Raw genomic sequence first — 20,186 nt, 5'->3', positions numbered from 1 at the left:
AGGAGTGTGTACTTTCAAAGTAATGTTTCACTTTTCAACAAACTTTGCTTTTTCTATTTGTAAGGCTCTATTCTCTATCATCTAACATGAGCTGCTCATCAAAAAACCCTGAGCTGCAGCAGTCGTGGCATTCACAACATAGTGTAGCTGATGGAAAAACATAATGAGACCAAAAAAATCTATGCAGGAAAAAAAGAGGTGCTGGCACTGTACACTTCAACCACGTATGTGGGGAAAAAAAATGTATGCAGACAAAACAAAAGGTTAAAGCAGTATGAATACAAACTCACTAAGCCAGGGCAGAGCACTTGAACTATTTGTTCCAATAGTCGGTTCCCTAAACAAAAGTCCCTTTTATGACAGGGTAACTGTAAAACTTACCAGAAAACTGAGTTCTAGGCTTTTTACTCATCTTCTCCTTCACTTTGCTGCCAGTGTTAGCACATGATCCCTTTTCACTCTACGACTTCAGGCAGCCTCCTTACCACAAAGGTTCTTTGTTGGATTTCAGAATAAACCTACTTTAATACAGGTTTATATGGCCTGGCCTACCCCTAAACCTAGCTCTTGCAAAAAGGTTTACATAAGGAGAGCACAAGCACACATAATGCATTGGAATAACCCCCTGATATCTTAAATATCCTGATTTAAGAATAATAGAATATCAGAATAACTCTGAAATGAAAGAATTTCAGAGAAAGTAGAGCTTAAAGGTCTCTCCAGCCATTGTCTGAATAATTAAAAAAATGCTGAGACCATGAAAGTTTCACCCATTATTAGTTCTATTTTACAGCATCAGTGCCAACTATATTAGTAGCTTAACAAGATCACAATTTTTATTTACTTCAAATTCTTTACCAATTAACTAGCTTAAAAATTCAAAGGAGAAAAAAGAAACACCACCAAACTTTTTTGTTGTCACTTTTACATAAGCAATGCTGTCTTGTACTGTATCACATTTTTCATTTATATACATGAGAGAAGAAGCTTTTCCAACAGTGAAAGGTAAAAACTGTAATCAAGTCTTAAGTTGTTCTATAAATATTTTATCATAACTAACTTCCAATCATCTGATTTTCTATTTTAGTGCACACTGCAGCCCAATTATTGAAATATAACATTTTTCCATTTTTACAAAACCAGGCATGCCTAGTCAGCTTGCTGAAGAGGCACTATCTTCTTACATGTTACACTTCACATAAATCTATTCTGTTAGGCATAATTAATATAAGCACTAAAATGCAAAAATATTTTCAGGCGGTAATCCAAGTGGACTTGTTCAGCATTTCTCCTGGGTACTGAAAATGCATGAGATTTGCTCCCTTCCCCCCCCCCCTTTTTTTTTTTTTTTTTACACTCAAGTACCTGTGTGCTAGCTTAAGCTGCAAGGTGTGACAAAGAAAGAGCTGAAAAACAAGCAGCATTTGGATTCAAAATGCTGCCAGAAAATGCAACTTGTGTTGATTGCAGTATTTAAGAATCTGTTTGTTTACAAGGTATCAGCAAATTAAGAATCTACATTTTGCTCCCAACTTCACTATTTATTTCAGCTTACAACCTTACAGAACACTGTTTAATAACTACAGTTGCTTTTATCATATGTATCAAAACTAAGCCAGCAGAAACCCCACAATTGCAGCAACCAAGCTACAGAACCAACCACAAGAAGCACCTCTGCTTCACTAATTCTCACACACGTATCATCTCCCCCAAATTCTGGAAAAATACTTAGAAACAAAAAACATGTCCATTTCAGTGTGAAGTGCTTTCCCAGCAGCACATCCTGTCAACTACAGCCTTTATGAAAAAGTATCTTTTCTCAGGTTAATTTTTTTCCCCCGCACCAATCAGCCCACAGAGCACTATCTTTTAGTAGGCTAGTAACAACGGTAACATTTCAATCCAAAACCGTACACACAAAAACTTCAACCTCTGTCCGAAGGAAAAAACAACACATTTACATCTTCCTGCTCTGCCAGCACTACAATCCCAAACCTAGAAAGCCTAACTACCAGCACATGCTGCCACAGCAATCACATGGAAGAACCAGCAGTGTGACTACCGAGTTGCATAAGCTGACGAGACTTACACTGTACAAGGGTGGTAAATTGTATGAGCCCAGATCCCACAGCAACGCCAGGTCCATAACTGTGAGGACACAACATCCCGCTGCATATTTACTGCATGCCCCAAATTCAGCAAATTCACTTTGGGAGCTACACAGAAGATGGATGCCCTGTTTTCAGTACAGTTTTGGAGCCTGACAATTTCTACATACTTTAAAATAGATGTGGATGGCACGGCTAAATCCCAGCGTTCAGGTAACCTACTTCTGGTCTGCTTTTTGTCAAAGACTCCTCCATCAAGAACAATGGCAGTAAACACTTTCTAATAGTCCGTATGGGGGGAAGAAGGGACAAACTCTGTTTAGGAGAAACACTGATATCCAACCTCAGATTAGCCAGCCTGAGCTGACACTGTAAGCCTCCTCCAATACTACTAGGAAAAAAACAGAGACAATACTTTGTATGCCTTTCACATCTTGTCCCGCTCTAGTCAATGAATGTGGCCAGCCTTCATGGAGGTGAAAATGAAAGTGAAACTTCAGAGTCCAGCAGTTTGGCAGCTGTTCATTTACCCTACAGCATGCTCTCAGAAACAGTCTCTTCATCTTCTCTCTTTTTCTGCTATTACAAAAGTATTTTCCCCAGTCTAATGAAGTTCTGTATATCAAACAAGAGCCCACTAACTTCAGAACTGTACAAAAATTTATCCTGTGCAGCAAATTATCTGCCCTTCTTCTTTGCCATAAAGAAAAGAGAGGGAGGAAAGAGGGACAGGACGAGGGAGGGACAGGACGAGGGAGGGAGGGACAGACAGAAGTGACAGAAGCTAGGGCCAAGGGAATTATTAATTTCCCTACCACTTCATCTTCAGTCCAACACTTCTCAATCAGTTTTGGCACAGGTTTCTTCACCAAGCGCTGCAGGGCTTTTCCGGCATCATAGTTACTTTCATGTAGCTAAAAAAGTAAAGAAGACAAATAGATCATTCAATGGAATTAGCAGTGAGCTGATATTGGACAAAAATCACTATAGGGGACCACATGAGATGTTCTATGTCTAATTATTTTTACTGTTGATATATGAAGTGAAATTTAAACAACCTGAAGGATAATTGGGGTTTTACTAGTAGAAGAAACAGCATAAAAACAAGTACATTTTTCCCTTCCTTTCTAAATTTCTCACAGATAATGTCTGAGCCCACAAAGTACTGAATATTTTGTTAACTTTAAAAAACATTTTTACATTAAATTCCAAGGAAAAATATAAAAAGCGCCAACAAAGTTTTTTTCAAAAGGAGTTATATTTTATGCAGCATATTTTGTTCAGATTAGTAAAACCAACTGGAAAAACTAACATACAGGAGTGACTGTAAATCACAGTATGTTGTTTACCCATCCAGAATATTCTCTTATTTTCACTGCACTGCAAAGATCACCATGTTCTTGGAAAACAAATATGGAAGAGTAACAAAACCTCTACAAATAGCTACAGGACTAGATGAAAGCAGCTAGGGATGTCTAAGATGACATAACTTTTTCAGCTGGTCACAGCCTGCAGTGCACCTTAATTTCTTCCGTAACTTTGTTATCTATATCATCAAAAGCTATCTGAAGCAAACTGTTAAATCAGGGTGAGGTAGAACTACTACACTGGAAGAAAAAAATCCATTCAACAACGAGCCCATGAGAATCTCCGGCTCTTGACTCTTGATAGAAAACATTTAGCACACTGCAGGTTTATAGCCTGTCCCATTTTCAAAGTACAGTAGGATTTTAAGAACAGAAGGACTATTCAGGAGCCTGCTCTGTGTCTTCTGAAAAGAAGTGCCCTGCATTCATACTGTATCCAGTAGCATGATTCAGAGACTTTTAAAAACTGCAAGTAAATTACTCAAATTTACTTCTGTTAAGTAGATATGATTTCTACTAAGAAATTAAGGCAGTTATGTGAATCAAGATAGAAAGGAAAAACAAAATCACTGGCCCTACAGAAAATTCTTTTAGTCAGACTATAATAAAAATCAGTTTCTGCTGAAAGCCAGCTCTGTACAGTTCTGCCAGTAATTAATCTCTCTATAAAAGGCTTGTGCACTGACTTTTGAAAGCGCCATACAACTTACAGAAGGAAGAAAGTCAAATGGCAACTTAAGATTGCTGTGATGACGTTTACAGCAAATTACAGATGCGTGTGCATGCATTATAAACATATATATATGTATGTTATGGCTCTTTAAAGCTGCAACACTGTTGAATCTAGGTTTCAGATGGGACAAGCCTGCTGAAAGAAAGCCAGCATGGCTCCAGAGCCACTTCACTTCTCCGAGATATTCAGTAAGTTTTCAAGAGCTGCAGCAGAACTTGCCAAAAGCTGGGAAATGGAAAGCAAAACCGCACTCCGTACTGGACTCATGCAGCTGTGAAAAGAAAGCACATCTGTAAGAGCTGGTACAAAACAGTCTTCACTTCCACTTCCTGGCTTTTGTCAACTCAGGTTTTGAATAGCTTGTGCATCTGTAAATACACTGCTTTTTTACACAGCAGGGTTCACTTTTTCAATAAAAATGGTACCATAAACGGACAGGGAATTTCAGATAACAAGAAATACCCATTTCACAAAAGGCACTGTAGTATACCACACCAGGGCACTTTATGAAACTGTGGATTTTGGATACCACATTATGCCATGCCATCTTACCATCTATTTTATTAAGATCTCGGTTTTCTGGTCACAAATGCCACAGAATGGATTGTGGCAGTCTATAAACCCAATCTGTTTGCAGCACAAAGTGCACTCAAAATGACTTTGTTTTCCTCAGTGAAGCCCCTGCACATGAACCTCAAGGTATTAAAAATAAGAACCAATTTATTCCACTTGCTGATGGAATTTTAGTTCTGTATAATTTCAAGCCTCCTTTGTAACACCTGAAGAACCCGGTTTCCAGAAAACAATTTGATCAACAATTGTTACTGAACACCTCGAAGAGGTGGTCTGAGGTACAAAAATGCAGAGGACAGGTTAGCTTTAGCAGCAGAAGTGCACAGCCCTCTGGAAAATGAGGCCTCAAAAGTCATACTGTATACCTCCTACTGACAGGGATGAACAAATGATCAGCTGTGTGCAGGAAGAAATTAGTACGTTATGGGTTACACTGCACACAAATTGACTCAAATCTTCTATCATCAGTAGGAACAGATATTGAACTGATGAAGGAGCTCTTCCACCTCCAAGTTATTGGGTCATTCAAATTTTTTTTATATACTTGGGGACTGCTAAAGACACTTTTAAGTACTTCTAAAAATAAAAGGTCACTGTTGGGCCAAGACCTCTGATCATTACTGTTTGTTCTAAAAACACATTGCAGGTAATGTTCCCCAAACTGGTGGCCTCAACATTCCCCCCCCCCCCCCCCTTACCAACAACTCAAACAAAAATAGCATACAGGGTGTTACTGCAACGAAACAAGTGCTTGGCCAATATAATGGGAACAAGAAAGAAAACTAAGCCAGAGTGGTTTCCCATTAATTTTCAGCTTTCTATATGGCACCTACAGGGAAGTTACAGATACCCTGTGCAGTAACTGTAACTATATGTGCTAATGCAGAGCAACCATAGAAAACAATGTTTCAACTTCCAACAAATAACTTCCTTCCCACTTCCTTCGCTACCTGATCTCTGCATGCTACTGCTAAGGAGATGCATGAACACATCAGAGCCATCAACAGCACCTCACACGGCTCTAAGTCAGGGAGATGCATTAATTGAGATCACTTCATAGAAACCAGTGCTTTCAAACCTGTCTCCCCAGGCGAAATTTCCTAATGTACAACAGACCAATGGCTTATAAATCTGCCTCTGTGGACTACATCAGTATCAACCCTCATGACTGCACTTCTGCGCAAGTGAAACAATGATCTTTGTGCATCTTACACCAGCCCCAAGTCAAGAGATAAGAGCAGAAAAGCAGGCTTGCAGTGCAGATCTCAATGCCAATACTCAAACAACACTACTGACCTTAAACTTCTCTAGAACCTGTGTTTTCAGGACACCTGTGATATGCAATACCTACTTAAAGGTATGAAAAGAAGATGTTATCTTTTCTACTGGGTACACAGTAATTTTTCTCCTTATTTGCACTGCAGCACTGGGAACGGATCCATCTTAAAGAAAAAAAGTACTCAGTTTTGCCAGCTCACCTTGCAAATATTCTTTTCTGTGCATGCCACTACCTAAAAGAATTTTCAGTTAGAAAACCTGACAGTGTTGAAGAGAACAGTGCTTCTGTTTCTTTTCCCAATTTGCTCCCACCCAAAACATGCAGTAATGCCAAGCCTCTTTGTAACTTGGAGGGCATCTTTATTTTGCCACCACAAGGACAGCATGTTTTTTCTCTGGCAGCCCTATTGCCCAAGCAGTTCAATCCATAAAAAAACCCCAAAAATCCAACAAGCCCAGAAAGAATGGACAGGTCTAACAGGCAACTACACTGGTTGCCTGTTAGAAAACCAGAAGAGTTTACAGGCCATCGGAACTGTTCCCAAATCAGCAATAGAGAATACAAGCATTAACTTTTGACCAAGTAACTATATTAATAACAATCACAAAACCCATAAGCACAGTAGTAAGAGAAGAAGTATCATGTAACAGAAGACAGTTGTGAAAACAAGGGACCTGACACAGGTTTAGAGTCTCCTGAAAAATGTTACCTTAGCAAGGGGGGTGGGGAAGCTTTTGTAAGTGCCAGAAGTGTAGGATAATGCAGCAAAAAGGGAAAAAAAAAAATAATATAAGTGCCAGAGCTAAATTTACGTGTTTCCATCTGGCTCATTCTCTTATTACTTCTGGTCATTCAACATATATAAACACTTCATTGGCAAACAACTCAAACACATAACTAATAGCTAATGATAGCTAGCTATGGTTTCATTAATTTCTGGTTGAACTTCTCAAGGTATTGCTATAAACACTAGGTTACTATCCTGTCATCCAGAGAACACCATTTTCAGCATTAACTTGGCCATCTAAATTCTGAACCACTGTGACATTATGTATGTATACAGCTGCAACAAAAGCAGTCAACACAAATGTGCTTATACTTTAAAACAGAAAATATAACAACTTCTGCATCAATGGACAAGATTTTAGATTGAAGAAAAATTCTGAATGTGCATGTGTCCAAAAACCTCATTTATATTACAACAGTCATTAAACAATGCTAGATCACAGGCAAGCCTTATCACCATAAAGTCTGCACATTACCACAAGGTTTCAAGTTTCTACTACAGCTTCTCAGCAGAGCTGACATTTTCTGTCTGTGATGTTGCAAATAAATTCTCCTTCTGGCATGGCTCAGCTGTCAGGCACCCCTGTTCTGTAATGAACCCATGAATTACATCTTGCAGCTCTGACATTTCTGGTCTTGCTCATCAAAATATTGTTCTTCAATTGTAATTTATAACTTAATTTAAATGTCCCTTTTACTGTGACCTTTTTAGATCAGAATGGCATTGCATCTGGCAGTTTCTACTTCAGGAAGGCATCCTTTTGCAATTACAGTCATTATGACCTCCATTGAAAAGCCCATCTAAGGCTGTATTCATGCTACAGTATTAAATAATTGTGGTCCATTGAAGAACAGTCTTAGATTTCAGAGTTGTCTTCTCGAAGGAAAAATTGCTACTATACAGTGAGAAGGCAGTACTGAACTACTTTGCAACCTACACAGAAAAGCCAATAAAAGCAAAAGGGATTGTTCAGCCAGAACACAGAAATGCAGTCATGTCCAGCATTTACAGGACAGCACTGGAATTCAGGAGTTCTTCAGGTTCGAGTGCTGGCTCTTCCACCAAATTATGTCTGGTCACAGACAAATCACATTATGTTTCTGTGCCCTGACAAGTAAAGCCTGAACTGCCGAACATGAGGTAAATACTACCAGTATTGCAAGAGCATTTTAATAGTCGAGTGATACAGATGAGTCAAAAGAAATTTTTCACTGCTGCCAAGCAAGATACTTCAGCGGAATTGCAAAAGATGATGGTATTTGCCTGGTAGTGCACTGTCGATATTTACGTAACATCCCTATTTAAGCACCAGTTATTTTAAGCTGTGCAGGCTGAAGAACATTGTACTTACTAATGAGGGATTTGCTCCTGTCACTGAAGGAGCCAAAGTTCAAGATACCCAGTAGCTCTCTGTAAAACTGTGGCATGTTTAGAAGGGTAGAAAATAAAGGGGAGACAGAAGGAAAGAACAAGACAGACAACAAGGAAAATGAAAAGCAGACCAAGAATTACTGCCACGTGGCTTGAGCAGCTAGGCCTTTTGGTGTAATTACTCTAATCCAAGCACCTAATTAAATACAAAATGTAATTCAGGACACTTCTTTCAGCAGCAGAGCTGACAAATCTCTGTTTGATACAGAAACTCTTTATAGCTATGGACATCTTGACCTACTATCAAATGGAATATGCTCTATAGCAAATATATCTCATTAGGTGAAACAGCAAAATCCATTTTCAAATTTGCAGCATTAAAATGCTCATCCTCCAAAACAGCAAGATTTGAATCTTATCAACCCTGTCTGGTTCCCAACAAGACAGTAGCCCCAAACAGCCTTTAATTCCAGAAATTTCGTTCCCCCCCCGCTCTTTGAAATTCTACCTCCTCCCCACCTGCTGCAACACACCGAACAATCTGGATCAGAGAAAAAATATACTGCACTCTCAGAGAACCAAACTACTTTGCTGAGCTCCCTCTGGTGCCCAAGGACAAGAGAACCTTGGACCAATCAAGAACTTAAACGATCCAAAAAAACCACTCTGCCCAACAATCTTGTTTTGCCAACATGCTGTCACAGTTAACTGGGAAATCTTGATTTGTCACTTGCTGACACAGTCAAATTCTGTTGCAGGCCAAGCTAACAAAAAAAACGTGGTGACAGAAATCAGTAAGCTACTTAAAAAAATACTACTACTAGTTCTGGGGTTTTTTTTAAATACCAGATTTGTGATACCTGACAGCTTCAAAATATAGAAATCAGTCCCCACTGCTTGGGAAAAAGCAACTTACATCTCGTCCCTCCAGTTCTAATCTATTTTAAGTTTCTAAATAATTGCTACAAAGTGATCTAAGATGTTAATGATGGAGATTAAAAAGCCAGATGCTTGTGTTACATCCACTTTTCACACGCTGGGATTGCCAGGATTCTTCCGAACAGCTCAACATATAGTTGCAAAATACAAAACAATAGAGGGAGGTAACTGTGCCAGCTGGCTTTGTGGGTCAATACAACAGGCATGGCCAGTGCTCCACAAGCATCCAGGGCAAGAACTTGCCAAGCACCTGCAAAACTTTCAACAGAACTAAAAAAAACAAACAAACAAACAAAAAAAAACTTAAAAAAAATCTTTCACATATTCCCCAGAAGTTTTTTAAAGTAACCACGGCAGACATTTTTAGCCCTTTTTATATGCCCTTTTCAACAGTTTCTCTAGAAAGATTTCTAGACTCATCTTACAAATAGAGTGCTGAAGTCTTTCCCCTAAGAGCAAGGATAAGGATGAATGAAAATTCGAAGTGGCAAAATTGTTTTATGCACTAGAGGTGGCTTCGTTTTCCAACATGCCCAGGCAGATAGCGATGGCCCCTGAAGTGCTATGCTACCTCATCTGAACCATGAAAGTAGCTGTTAATTAAGACTCATCCAAAATGAGAACTAGTAATAAGAAATGCTAACATATACTTAAATAATTTTTTATGCTTTCAACCTTGTCTGAAGTTAATGAACAAGAAAATCTGGTCTAAGGGCAAGTTAAAACACAGAGTGATTTGTCTGGGTGACATCTTACTTAGAAGTGAATTTCCTTAAACCGATATTACACCGTCATGTTTGTCACTCATGACACATTCCCATGTAATAGTGCTATGATAAGTCAGAATGCTATTAGCACAGAGACATTTATACAATATTAACATGTGATTGTTTTGTCTTTCTTCCATGTAGTAGTATGCAAGCTTAAGTGGTGATATTTCCTTACCACATGAGGATAAGTAGAGTTGCTAGCTCTTTGATTTCCCCAGCAAAAACAACACACACAACAAAATGACCAAAACCTCTTGAGATGTGCTCTTACACACTGAGTTTGCACAGTGACGCTTCCAGTTTCTTTTCTAGGGTCTGCTGTTTATGTAACTGATGCTCACAGTTTCTCTTGAATCAAAACATGAAGAATGAATTATAATTCTAGAATTTCTTTAAAACTGAGAATGAAATAGTAATTTAATTCCTTCTTGACCTGGATTCTCTGAGAAAAGAGCCATAGAAACTCTGAACAGCAGGAATAGCTCAAAAGCGATAAAGGATAAAAGAGGTTGTGAGCCTCTGGCCTACGTATTAGTATGAAGCACAAAAAAGATCTTAAAACAAATCTGCTATTAAATCAGAACTCTGGGGGACAGATGCAAAGACATGGGAGGAAGGCAGGGGAAGAAATGACACCAAGATTTACCCCAAATTTACTCCACTGTACTTGCCAGCAGTAAACATGTTTATGCTAAATATTCACCATGTTACAATCTTTCAATGGATTGTCAGATCTAGGGCATCAGCTTTCTACCACAGAGCAGGATGAATTTTCTGAGCATATTTTTTTCCAAACCTGTTTGTCAGTCATTTCTGTTCTCCGAAATCACTGTTGTAGCCTTAAAACACTTTTTTGCTAGCTCTAATCTGCAGGGCTTGCCAGCTCCAATTTTTGTAATGTGTCTTCATAAAGTCATTTTAAAAATCAGTTCTTCCAGCCTCTGTATACCCAAATTCCAGATGCAATGACTGACTTATATCCTCAAAAGCTTTTGCTTACTTCTCTTCTACTGAAGATGAAACGACCATTTATTTCAGTGAAGTTCTAACATTACCCCTAAAGTGCAAAGTGAGATTCCAAACAACGGAAGAACCCCTTGCTTCCTATTACAGTATTCTAGGGCACTAATAGCTCTCACACCTTCTTTTAATGATACATCAGAGGCAACAACACCACATTTCTTTGAGGTGAACAACTCTGAGCAATAAAGTTGAAAGCAGAGTTTTTGCTTGTGTGCCACAATCTGCTAGATATAGAAACAGACATATGCTTCTGCCTAAGATGAACGTGATATTAAGGCACAGAGCAGGCGATAACTGCTCACTTGGATTGTTTCATTTGCTGTATTTCTTGTATTGTGAATGAAAGCACAGAGTGTCAAGGGATCCAATACAGCTGCAATTATCACCAGATAATCACCCTACCAGAAACATGTTTTTTTAAAATGAAAAAGTCATTCTCCTTGCCTGTTAACTTTGAGAAGGACATATTTAAGTTTTAACTAAAGGCAAGCCAACACAAATCTTTCCACTGCAAGAATCATTTGAGAAGTTCCTACCTCCTCAGTTGTGCTGATTCAACTACTCGTTAGCTGTCCTACACTCTGCATGTGTGAAATGATGTCACTTTAGAGTAACCCGCAAGCAGTACGTGCTTTGTTTTGAAAAATGAACAAAACCACAAAACCACCACTTCGGAGGTCACATAAAAGTTTTCATAACCAGAATACTGTTAAAAAGCCACAAAACACTTCTCTGTATTTACAATATACCTTTGCAAACCCTTAATAAGCCTACAACAATCATGCCAAAATACTCCTATACAATTCTCTCAGTAGACAACGTATGTGAGGGTGGGATAATAAAAGGAAGACACGCTGAGGAAAACATTGTGAAAACAAGAACAGTTTTTTATGTGAAGACATACTAATAAAACCTTGGCTATTGTGCCTGTGTAGCAAGCTACATAACAAGCTTCTATAAGGTCCTTCTGCGTATCACCATGTGTATACTGTGACACAAACGTATATGAATATTTATCTTCCATCTCATAAAAGCCTCAGAACTTCACCCCACACAATGGAGCTGGAGACTTACTGCTTCCTAAGTTTGCACGCTACTTTTTCACATGTACAAAACCAGGTTTCAGAATGACTGACCTTTACCTGACTTGCCTATAAGCTCTCTAGCACATTAAGAGTTTACAGTATTTCTAATGAATACAATAAAAAGGGACTACTACCAATCTATTAGTGTAAATTAACCTGGAAGAAATTGCAGACTTACAATGCAGTTATCACTTCTGAATTTCATTTGAGAAGTGATTTACATGGCTCTGGATATTAGGGGAAAGGCAAAACTCCTTTAAATTCCTAAGGAGCAAGATAAAAATGATCCATATGCCATTGAAATTAGCCTTCTCAAGTCTAAGGTATAATTTTAAAACACAGCTCTTAAGATGATGCCAGTAAGCTTTCTGGTATTGTTAGTTAATCTGATCTTTAATGCTTCCTAGTACTTTTTTTTATAGGGCAATACTGAACTGCAGGGGAAGAACTTCACCAGAGTTGTCTCTCACTGCAAGCCACAATCCAGTAATCTGCTTAAATATTTTGACAGTGTACATTAGCTTCAAAGTATGACAAGGACAAGGAGGATGTTCTCCGTAACAAGTACCAGCATCATACCTCTGGTAAGTTCACAGTCCAACAATGAAGGAACATTTAAGTAGCGAATTTCTTTTGTCTGAGAGTAGTTTTGCAAAATGTAATACCAGAATTGAAGTCTCTACAGAAACTCAGGAGAACAAGGAAACAACTAAAAATACAGTTTCACCTGCCTGTCTGACCACGCTGGAATTTGATCCTGCCACAGAACTGAAGGGCAGGGTTGTCTTTATTTTCATTTGAAAATTGGAACTCCTTCTCTCCATGCTCCACCTAAGTATTACAGATGGCCCAAGTTACCCAGTACTTACATGTTTTACAGAAAAAATTTATTCACAAGTAAAACATACTGGCATTACAATTGGACACATTTAAAATATTTCCACAAGACGTTCCTTCCTTCCACAGAAGAAAAAAAACCCAGTGTGTCAGATGCTTGCACTAGCAAGTAAAGAACACTAACAAAATAAGGTAGTTAAACTAGCCAACTTGGAAAGGGAATGAGTTCTAATGTTTTTCAATTGATTTCCAAACTTCAGTTAGCCTAGAACAAACAAAAAAACCCAACCAACCAACCAAAAAACCCCACCCAAAACACCACCACCACCCCCCACCACCCCCCCAAAAAAACCAACCAACCAAACAAAAAAACAACCCACAACTGGCTATTAAGTCCTGGCTCTCCTGCATGATTTTCTCGCTAAGGACCTCCACAGTTACCTTGTAAACAGCGTTTTGAGGGGCTTTTTGATGGTATTCTGATTATTAAAAAGCAATGCCTATCCACACTTAAAGCCCAAACACACTAAAAAGGCAACGTGCATTACTACCAAGTATTAATGATAAGACTTTCACATCAATCATGCTAGATCTCAGAATGCAATAATGTTGTCCACAGTGACCCAAAACAAGGTTTGCGAGTAACTCAAATTAGCATTTCCATTTCCCTTTTCACTTGCAAGGAGGAGTTCTGCCTCAAAGCAATGTGCTTCTCCAGATCACAAGATAGGAGAAAATGCGTAGCTATAAAAAAATGAAAATGTTTCCATCACCTACCATTTCACCAATAAAAAGAGCTTCCTGGGTATGAAACTGGAAAAATAAAAATATACTCAATATGCATGTTTTTGTTTTACAAGATTAATATTTTAAGGTCTAACGCTTCAAACAACCTTTCCTCATGAATATTTAAATAAAGCACAAACCAGCTAATTTTAGAAAGTCAGCCACATTCAGCTACCTGTTCTATGGTCCTGGAACAAAAAAACCCTCTCCATCCCAAAATATCATGACAAAAGACTTTCAGGAACTAATCGATCCTCCTCCACACCTCTCAGTATGACAGCCAGCAAGCATCAGGAGGGCAACAGACTCCAAATGAAGACGTCATTTCCTTCCTAAGGGTTACAGTGACAAACGTGGCATCACATCCCAATAGCCAAACAAAGGAACAGTAATTGAAATCTACCTGGCGCATTAAGTGAATAATCATTTCAATGAGCTGCTATATATATATATATATATATGTTGTATTGTGCCCTTCATGATCGTCATTTCTATCTGGTATAATTAACAACAAATCCTTCTGGGGGCTACAGCATCTGTTATTACATAAATAAAACACTAGCAAAGCTTGTCAAGACTAATTTATATGAAACGCTGCTCTGAAGTTTATTAGATTTCCACAGTAAGAAAACATGCTGTATCAAATATATTTTTTTTACTTTAATCTTCTGGGTCACCTGTGACAGTTTCTAAACAAAATCACAACTTAGTGCACAAATTATTTATAAGATAAAACTGATGTAAATCTGCTGTGTTTTAAATTGGTGGTGAACAGAAAGAAAAAAAGGCACTTTTTTGTCAAGAAAGTTAATTACCTATCTAAACTATTTTAAATTGGTCAAAAAAGTGGGCTCTCGGAAATAAGTCAAAGTTTCTTAAAATATCCCACCTGACAGAACTATTTTTCATAAGAAAACACTTTTCTAGAAAAATTCAAAGTTAACAAGGAAAGCATTTTCACCGGTTTCTAAAAGTTGCAATGAACAGTACTGGCACACAGAGTAAGTTTTTGAAGCATGAATAAGCCAAACATTGCAGAAACCTAAGGACCCTTCAAGAGTCATTAAGGTTAAACCTTGCAGATTGTATTTCCTTGGAAGTACAACAGTCCATGTTCGGGCAGATTCTTTAACGGGGACTATACTCTGTCAATACAGGGCTGAAAATTAGCTTAGAAAGGAAAAGATGACTTGCACCACAAGACCTACAAAAGAGAAACTACAGCAAAGCTGAAGTTAATGAGACTATTACAACAACACTACAGGGTTAAGCCTTACTGCCATACATTGCGATGTCATATTGAGGGGAAGTCACGACAACAGCCATCAAAATATTATACAAACAAGATTCTTAAGGGGATAAATTAAGGAGTTTGTATCGTGCTTTTATTTCAAAAGTGTGAAACTCCCAATTCAGTATGTAAATCAGCAGTGCTTATCTGAAATAAATCTCTACTAGATATACAAAAAGAAAGAATCAGAAGAGCAGAAATGAAGTATTTTGGGACTAAGTCTCAGAAGCAAGACTAGAAGTGCAACTACAGGCTCCTTAGACTCCCAAGTGATTAAAGGGGGTAATTGAAGTACATAGTGAAACAGTGAAGTTAAATGAATTTTCTGCATTAGCCTTTTATTATAGATGACAAGGGGAAAGAAATTCCAATTCCAAAAGCTCTTTGATGATTACTGGCCTTAATAGAGATTTGAGTCTTTAAGAAGGATGGTAAGGAACAACTTTGAAAATTCTAGAGTGAGGTAAGCCACCAGAACCAGACGGCATCCATCCCAAGAGAAAGGAAGGAAATAAAATGTAAAACAGGCTGAAGTGGATGTGCAATACACACTTAACTTTGATCCTTATCAAAAAGTATAAAAAACTTTCAACACGCTGGCTATCTTTATAAAAGGAATCAAAAGGACTAAGATTTATACATTCACCTCAGCTGTAAAGTTGTAGTGGGTTTGCACAGCAAGGGTTTGCTAGCAGGGGCAGCTTCTGCGAGAAGCTGCCAGAAGCTTCCCTGTGCCTGATGGAGCCTGTGCCAGCTGCCTCCCGGCTGGACCCACCACTGGCCACAGCCGAGCCCATCAGCGACTGTGGCAGTGCCGCTAGGATAGGGGGGGAAGAAAAATCTGCACCAGCGCAAGAGAGGAGCGAGAACATGTGAGAGCAACAGCCCTGCAGACACCCAGGGCAAGGCAGGAGGGCAGGAGATGCTCCAGGTGCCGGAGCAGAGGTTCCCCAGCGGCCCGTGGTGAAGGCCATGGTGAGGCAGGCTGTCCTGCAGCCCAGGGAGGGCCGTGGTGGAGCAGGGGGATGCCCCAAGGAGGCTGTGACCCTGTGGGAAGTCCATACTGGTGCATGCTCTTGGCAGGACCTGTGGCCCCATGGAGAGAGGAGCCCACACTGAAGCAGGTTTGCTGGCAGGGCTTGTGACCCCCCACAGGGGACCCACGCTGGAGCAGGCTGTTCCTGAAGGACTGCACCCCATGGAAGGGACACACGCTGGAGCAGGCTGGGAAGAACTGCAGCCTGTGGGAAAGACTGATGTTGGAGAAGTTAATGGAGAACTGTCTCCTGTGGGAGGGACCCCATGCTGGAGCAGGGGGAGATGCGGGGAGGAAGGAGCAGCAGAGACAACATGTGACGAACCAACCGTAACCCCATTCCCTGTCCCCTGCACTGCTTGTGGGGAGGATGTAGAGAAATGAGGAATGAAGCGAAGCCCAGGAAGAATGGAGGGGTGGGGGGAAGGTGCTTTTGTTTTGATTTTCGTTCCCATTATCCTACTCTGATTTGAATGGTAATAAATGCAACTAATTTCCCCAAGTCAAATCCGTCTCGCCCATGATGGCAATAGCTGAGTGATCTCCCTGTCTTTATTTGGACCCATGAGCCTTTCGTTACATTCTCTCTTCCCTGACCGGTTGAGGAGGGGAGTGTGAGAACAGCGTCAGTGGGCACCTGGCGTCCAGCCACGGTCAAGCACTCACTGTGAAGCACTGAGAAATAACACTTGACTTTGCGAAGTAGAAGTGAGAACAAGGAAGATTTTAATTTGGGGACATAATTTGATCTTTGATTTCAGCTGGTTACACGTGCAAGTATGTAGACTATATTTTAAAAATTTTGCAGAATAAGAATGAAAGTTCTGCTGCTGTTTATTTAGTAAGTATTATGGGGGCACATTTTAGATCTTAATCCTATTTTAATCCTGTCTGTTACAGGAAACAAGACAAAAATGGATGCAGTCTCTCAAGTATGTAATCAAATATATGCAGAAATAAAACAAAAACCCCAATGAGAGTGGTTTTGGTAAGTAACGTTGCATAAGGAACATTTTTCTTGTTTAAGAATATGGGCATTTCAACTGTAGCGTAGCTATCAAGTCATACATACCTAATCATGGACTTAACCAGTTACAAACCAGTTCTGTAACTTACACAGACTGAGCTTTGTGTAATGAGATGCTTTACTGACAGCAAATTAATTATAAAAAGCATATGTGATTATTTTGATAGTCAGTTCCACTCACTCCAATAAAACCATCAAACATGCTTCAGATACTTTCTCTAAACAAACAGATAATCTTTTTTCTGTTGCAGTGATTACTGCTCAGTTTCTGAGGTGTAGCACACCATCTACAAGCTTTTAAGAATTTTATAAACAAATAGTTTAAAACTATGCAACTGTAAATAATCAGAGCATAAAAGCAGAGGCAGACATAATATTGTGGCCATTAGGTGATATTTAACATTAGCCAATTTGCAGGAGTACAACCTACTAAGTTTTTTGTTGGTATCACTAGTAGTTTTATTTTTACTGAATGAAAACAAATTACTTGAGCCTCAATCATTGTGAACAAAGAACACACTAGTCACTGTATATAGTCATGGCGCTGAACACTGAGGCAGAATATGCTTAAAACTACTTTAAAAAAGGAGATCTTTGAAAATTAAAGCCCAAGCTGGACACTGCATCTTTCTGTGGCAGCTTCACAAAAAACTTGCTCAACTGAGGTTGCTTCCAGCTTCCAGTCCTACCAGCTGCCCGGGGGGTCAGTACAATTTTATTGTGATTGCCCCAAAACATGTTATAGATTTACCTAGAGACTCATTCAGCAAAGAGTATTTCCTATCCTTTCCACAGCTTTTACAAGTGCATGTGATTAGACCATAGCCAATAATTGTAAAAATGACAGGACAGAGCTCAAATGTTGATACCTCCACAATATGTTTTATGGATAAAAGGTGACACAGAAAGGAAGAATGAAAATCATTCATTGGTAGATTCAGCAGATCTGTCCATGTGTTTTTTCGGAGTAACATATGACCAGTTACACATAATTCCTTTTACTATGTTTCAGGAAGGAATCAATGAAGACACACAAAAGTCATCTCAGAGTCAATACCACCACACCACAATTCTCCAATAGCTGCAGATAGGTGTCTGGGGAAACAACCAACTACAGATTTCACTATGTTACCAAAAAACATAGAATGACAGACTAGTTTCTTCAGCTTGATTTAAAAGAAAAAAAAAAAGAAAAAAGAGAAAAAAATTGTGTATCATGATTTATGGACATTAGTGCCCCCCACCCTCCCCAAAAGAGTTAATGGCTGTAGCGGCACTGAAACCATGTGAGTATCACAACATACATGCACATCTACGTATCTACTCAGTAACACTTTATTTACACACACTATGTTTATGCAAGAGAACTGGACACACATGCATCCAAACATAAATGATAATGAAAACTGGATCATGAGTGGGATAAGTTCCAGTCATTATTCCATACACGACACTATATATCTGACGGTATTATGCATTTCCCTTCTAGGAAATAATCTTTTCCTACAGCTAGAAACTAGCTGGACTGAATGAAAGGACCAACAAACGAGATTAACAATTCCAGCTGGTGTACTTGACCCAAGCAGCTTCCCATAGAGAATATTCACTAACTGTCAAGCTCAAAGGCAGCACCCAAAAGTTTATCACAAAGTCTGTAGTTTAGATTTTGGAAACTATGTGTTATTTGAAAGGAAGTTATGATAACCTAAGCTACTACTGTACTCATACTGTGATCCTAACAAAATCTAATTTACCTGCTAAATATTTTACATACTACATGCTTTAAGTAGTCCAGTAATAAATGGAAAGACTGCTCTTCCATACAGTAGTTCTATATACTTACTGTATTGAGTGCATTAAGCGTAGTGTCGTCACGGGAGGCTGCAACACAACCATCTTCTGTGGACCCTCCATCGCACATGCCTGCAAAAGCTGCCATGCTCCTTTATAGTTTGAGGAAAAAAAAAGTTTAAATTCTTCAGCTACTGTTTGATGCACACATCATGCAATACAGAAGTAGTAAATTTACACCTTAAATTGGAAATTTCAGGGCCTTGCAATACTGTGGAAACAAACAAAATGAGGCACCACAAACACTGCTAGTTGTTACGCAAACCTGAGTCACCTCAGCATATGGAATAATTAATTCAAAATGAAAATTAAAATCTAGAGTGGGTTTCATCAATTAAAAATCTGCACTGAAGTAGTACCAAAGTCCGGTCAGGATTATGTAAGATACCATATCCATACCTGAGGACAGAGCCTCACCAGAAACAGCAAACCTCTTCTGCAATCACAGTGTCATTATGTCAGAAAACTAACTTAAATTGCAGATTCCCCACATCTCTGATTCTTGTAAACTGCAAGTAATTTACTAATAGCTGAATTATTATGAGGCCCACCAGTGCATCTGGTTAATCTACCAGGCATACTAGAGACCTGTATGAAACTGAAATGCTAACTAGCGTTCATTCTAAAAACATATAGTCTATGAAGAAATCCTATGCCATCACGGATATTCCACTTGTAGCACTTAACTTCCCTTGTTACATGGTACACAACCAATGCTCTATCATGCTAGCCCATACTGCTGGCTTTGCACTTAAGTTCAAAAGCCACAGCCAAGGGAAAGATTCTGTGTTGGCCCAACATCAAATTGGGGCATTCTTGTCTTCAAGTAAACATTTCAGCTTATCTGGCTGACATCCACGCTACACCAAAACAGCACAGAAAGGAGTGACCGTAGCCAACTGCATGTACATGCCAGCCCACATTTCCACTACAGCATTCTACAGACACTGGTATTATCTTGGCTGAAATTACCTTGCTGCCCTAAGGTACATAAGTAAGTCACAATCATTGACTCCTGGCATCCACACAAGTTCTTCATGCTGCGTCACTGTGTCACCATCTGGGGAAGGAAATGGCTGCAGATCAGGAAGCTTAGCCTGGAAAAAGATTAAGAGTTCACACAGACATTACAGTTGTTAAAAATGCTAAGAGGATGCACAAGTGTTATTAATAATAAAATTTGTAAGTCCCCTGAAATACTATGATCTCATAGGTGAAAGATATTCAGACAACAGGTGGTGAAGCTACTTGTTCAGGTTTCAGAAGTTTGAGGAAATTGGGTCATCAAGCCCCAAATCTATTCACTTTATCAAGCATTCCTCC

At 39.1% G+C, this 20,186-nt stretch overlaps 1 protein-coding gene across 7 annotated transcripts in view; it reads right to left on the bottom strand.

Annotated features, from left to right (window-relative positions):
• RERE (arginine-glutamic acid dipeptide repeats) overlaps positions 1–20,186 on the bottom strand; it is a 254,331-nt gene that overhangs the window by 77,793 nt on the left and 156,352 nt on the right. For all 7 annotated transcript variants that reach the window (XM_037378707.1, XM_037378710.1, XM_037378704.1 and 4 more), the window contains 3 exons: positions 19,836–19,960; positions 18,856–18,955; positions 2,924–3,022 (listed from right to left, as the gene is read on the bottom strand). In XM_037378707.1, coding sequence (XP_037234604.1) covers positions 2,924–3,022; positions 18,856–18,955; positions 19,836–19,960 — 324 coding nt within the window. The remainder of the gene's footprint in view (positions 1–2,923; positions 3,023–18,855; positions 18,956–19,835; positions 19,961–20,186) is intronic.

This window comes from Falco rusticolus, chromosome 3 (assembly GCF_015220075.1).
Source record: "Falco rusticolus isolate bFalRus1 chromosome 3, bFalRus1.pri, whole genome shotgun sequence".
Taxonomy (NCBI): domain Eukaryota; kingdom Metazoa; phylum Chordata; class Aves; order Falconiformes; family Falconidae; genus Falco; species Falco rusticolus.
The sequence above is the reverse complement of the archived record's forward strand: the minus strand, read 5'-3'. Positions and strand labels throughout refer to the sequence as shown.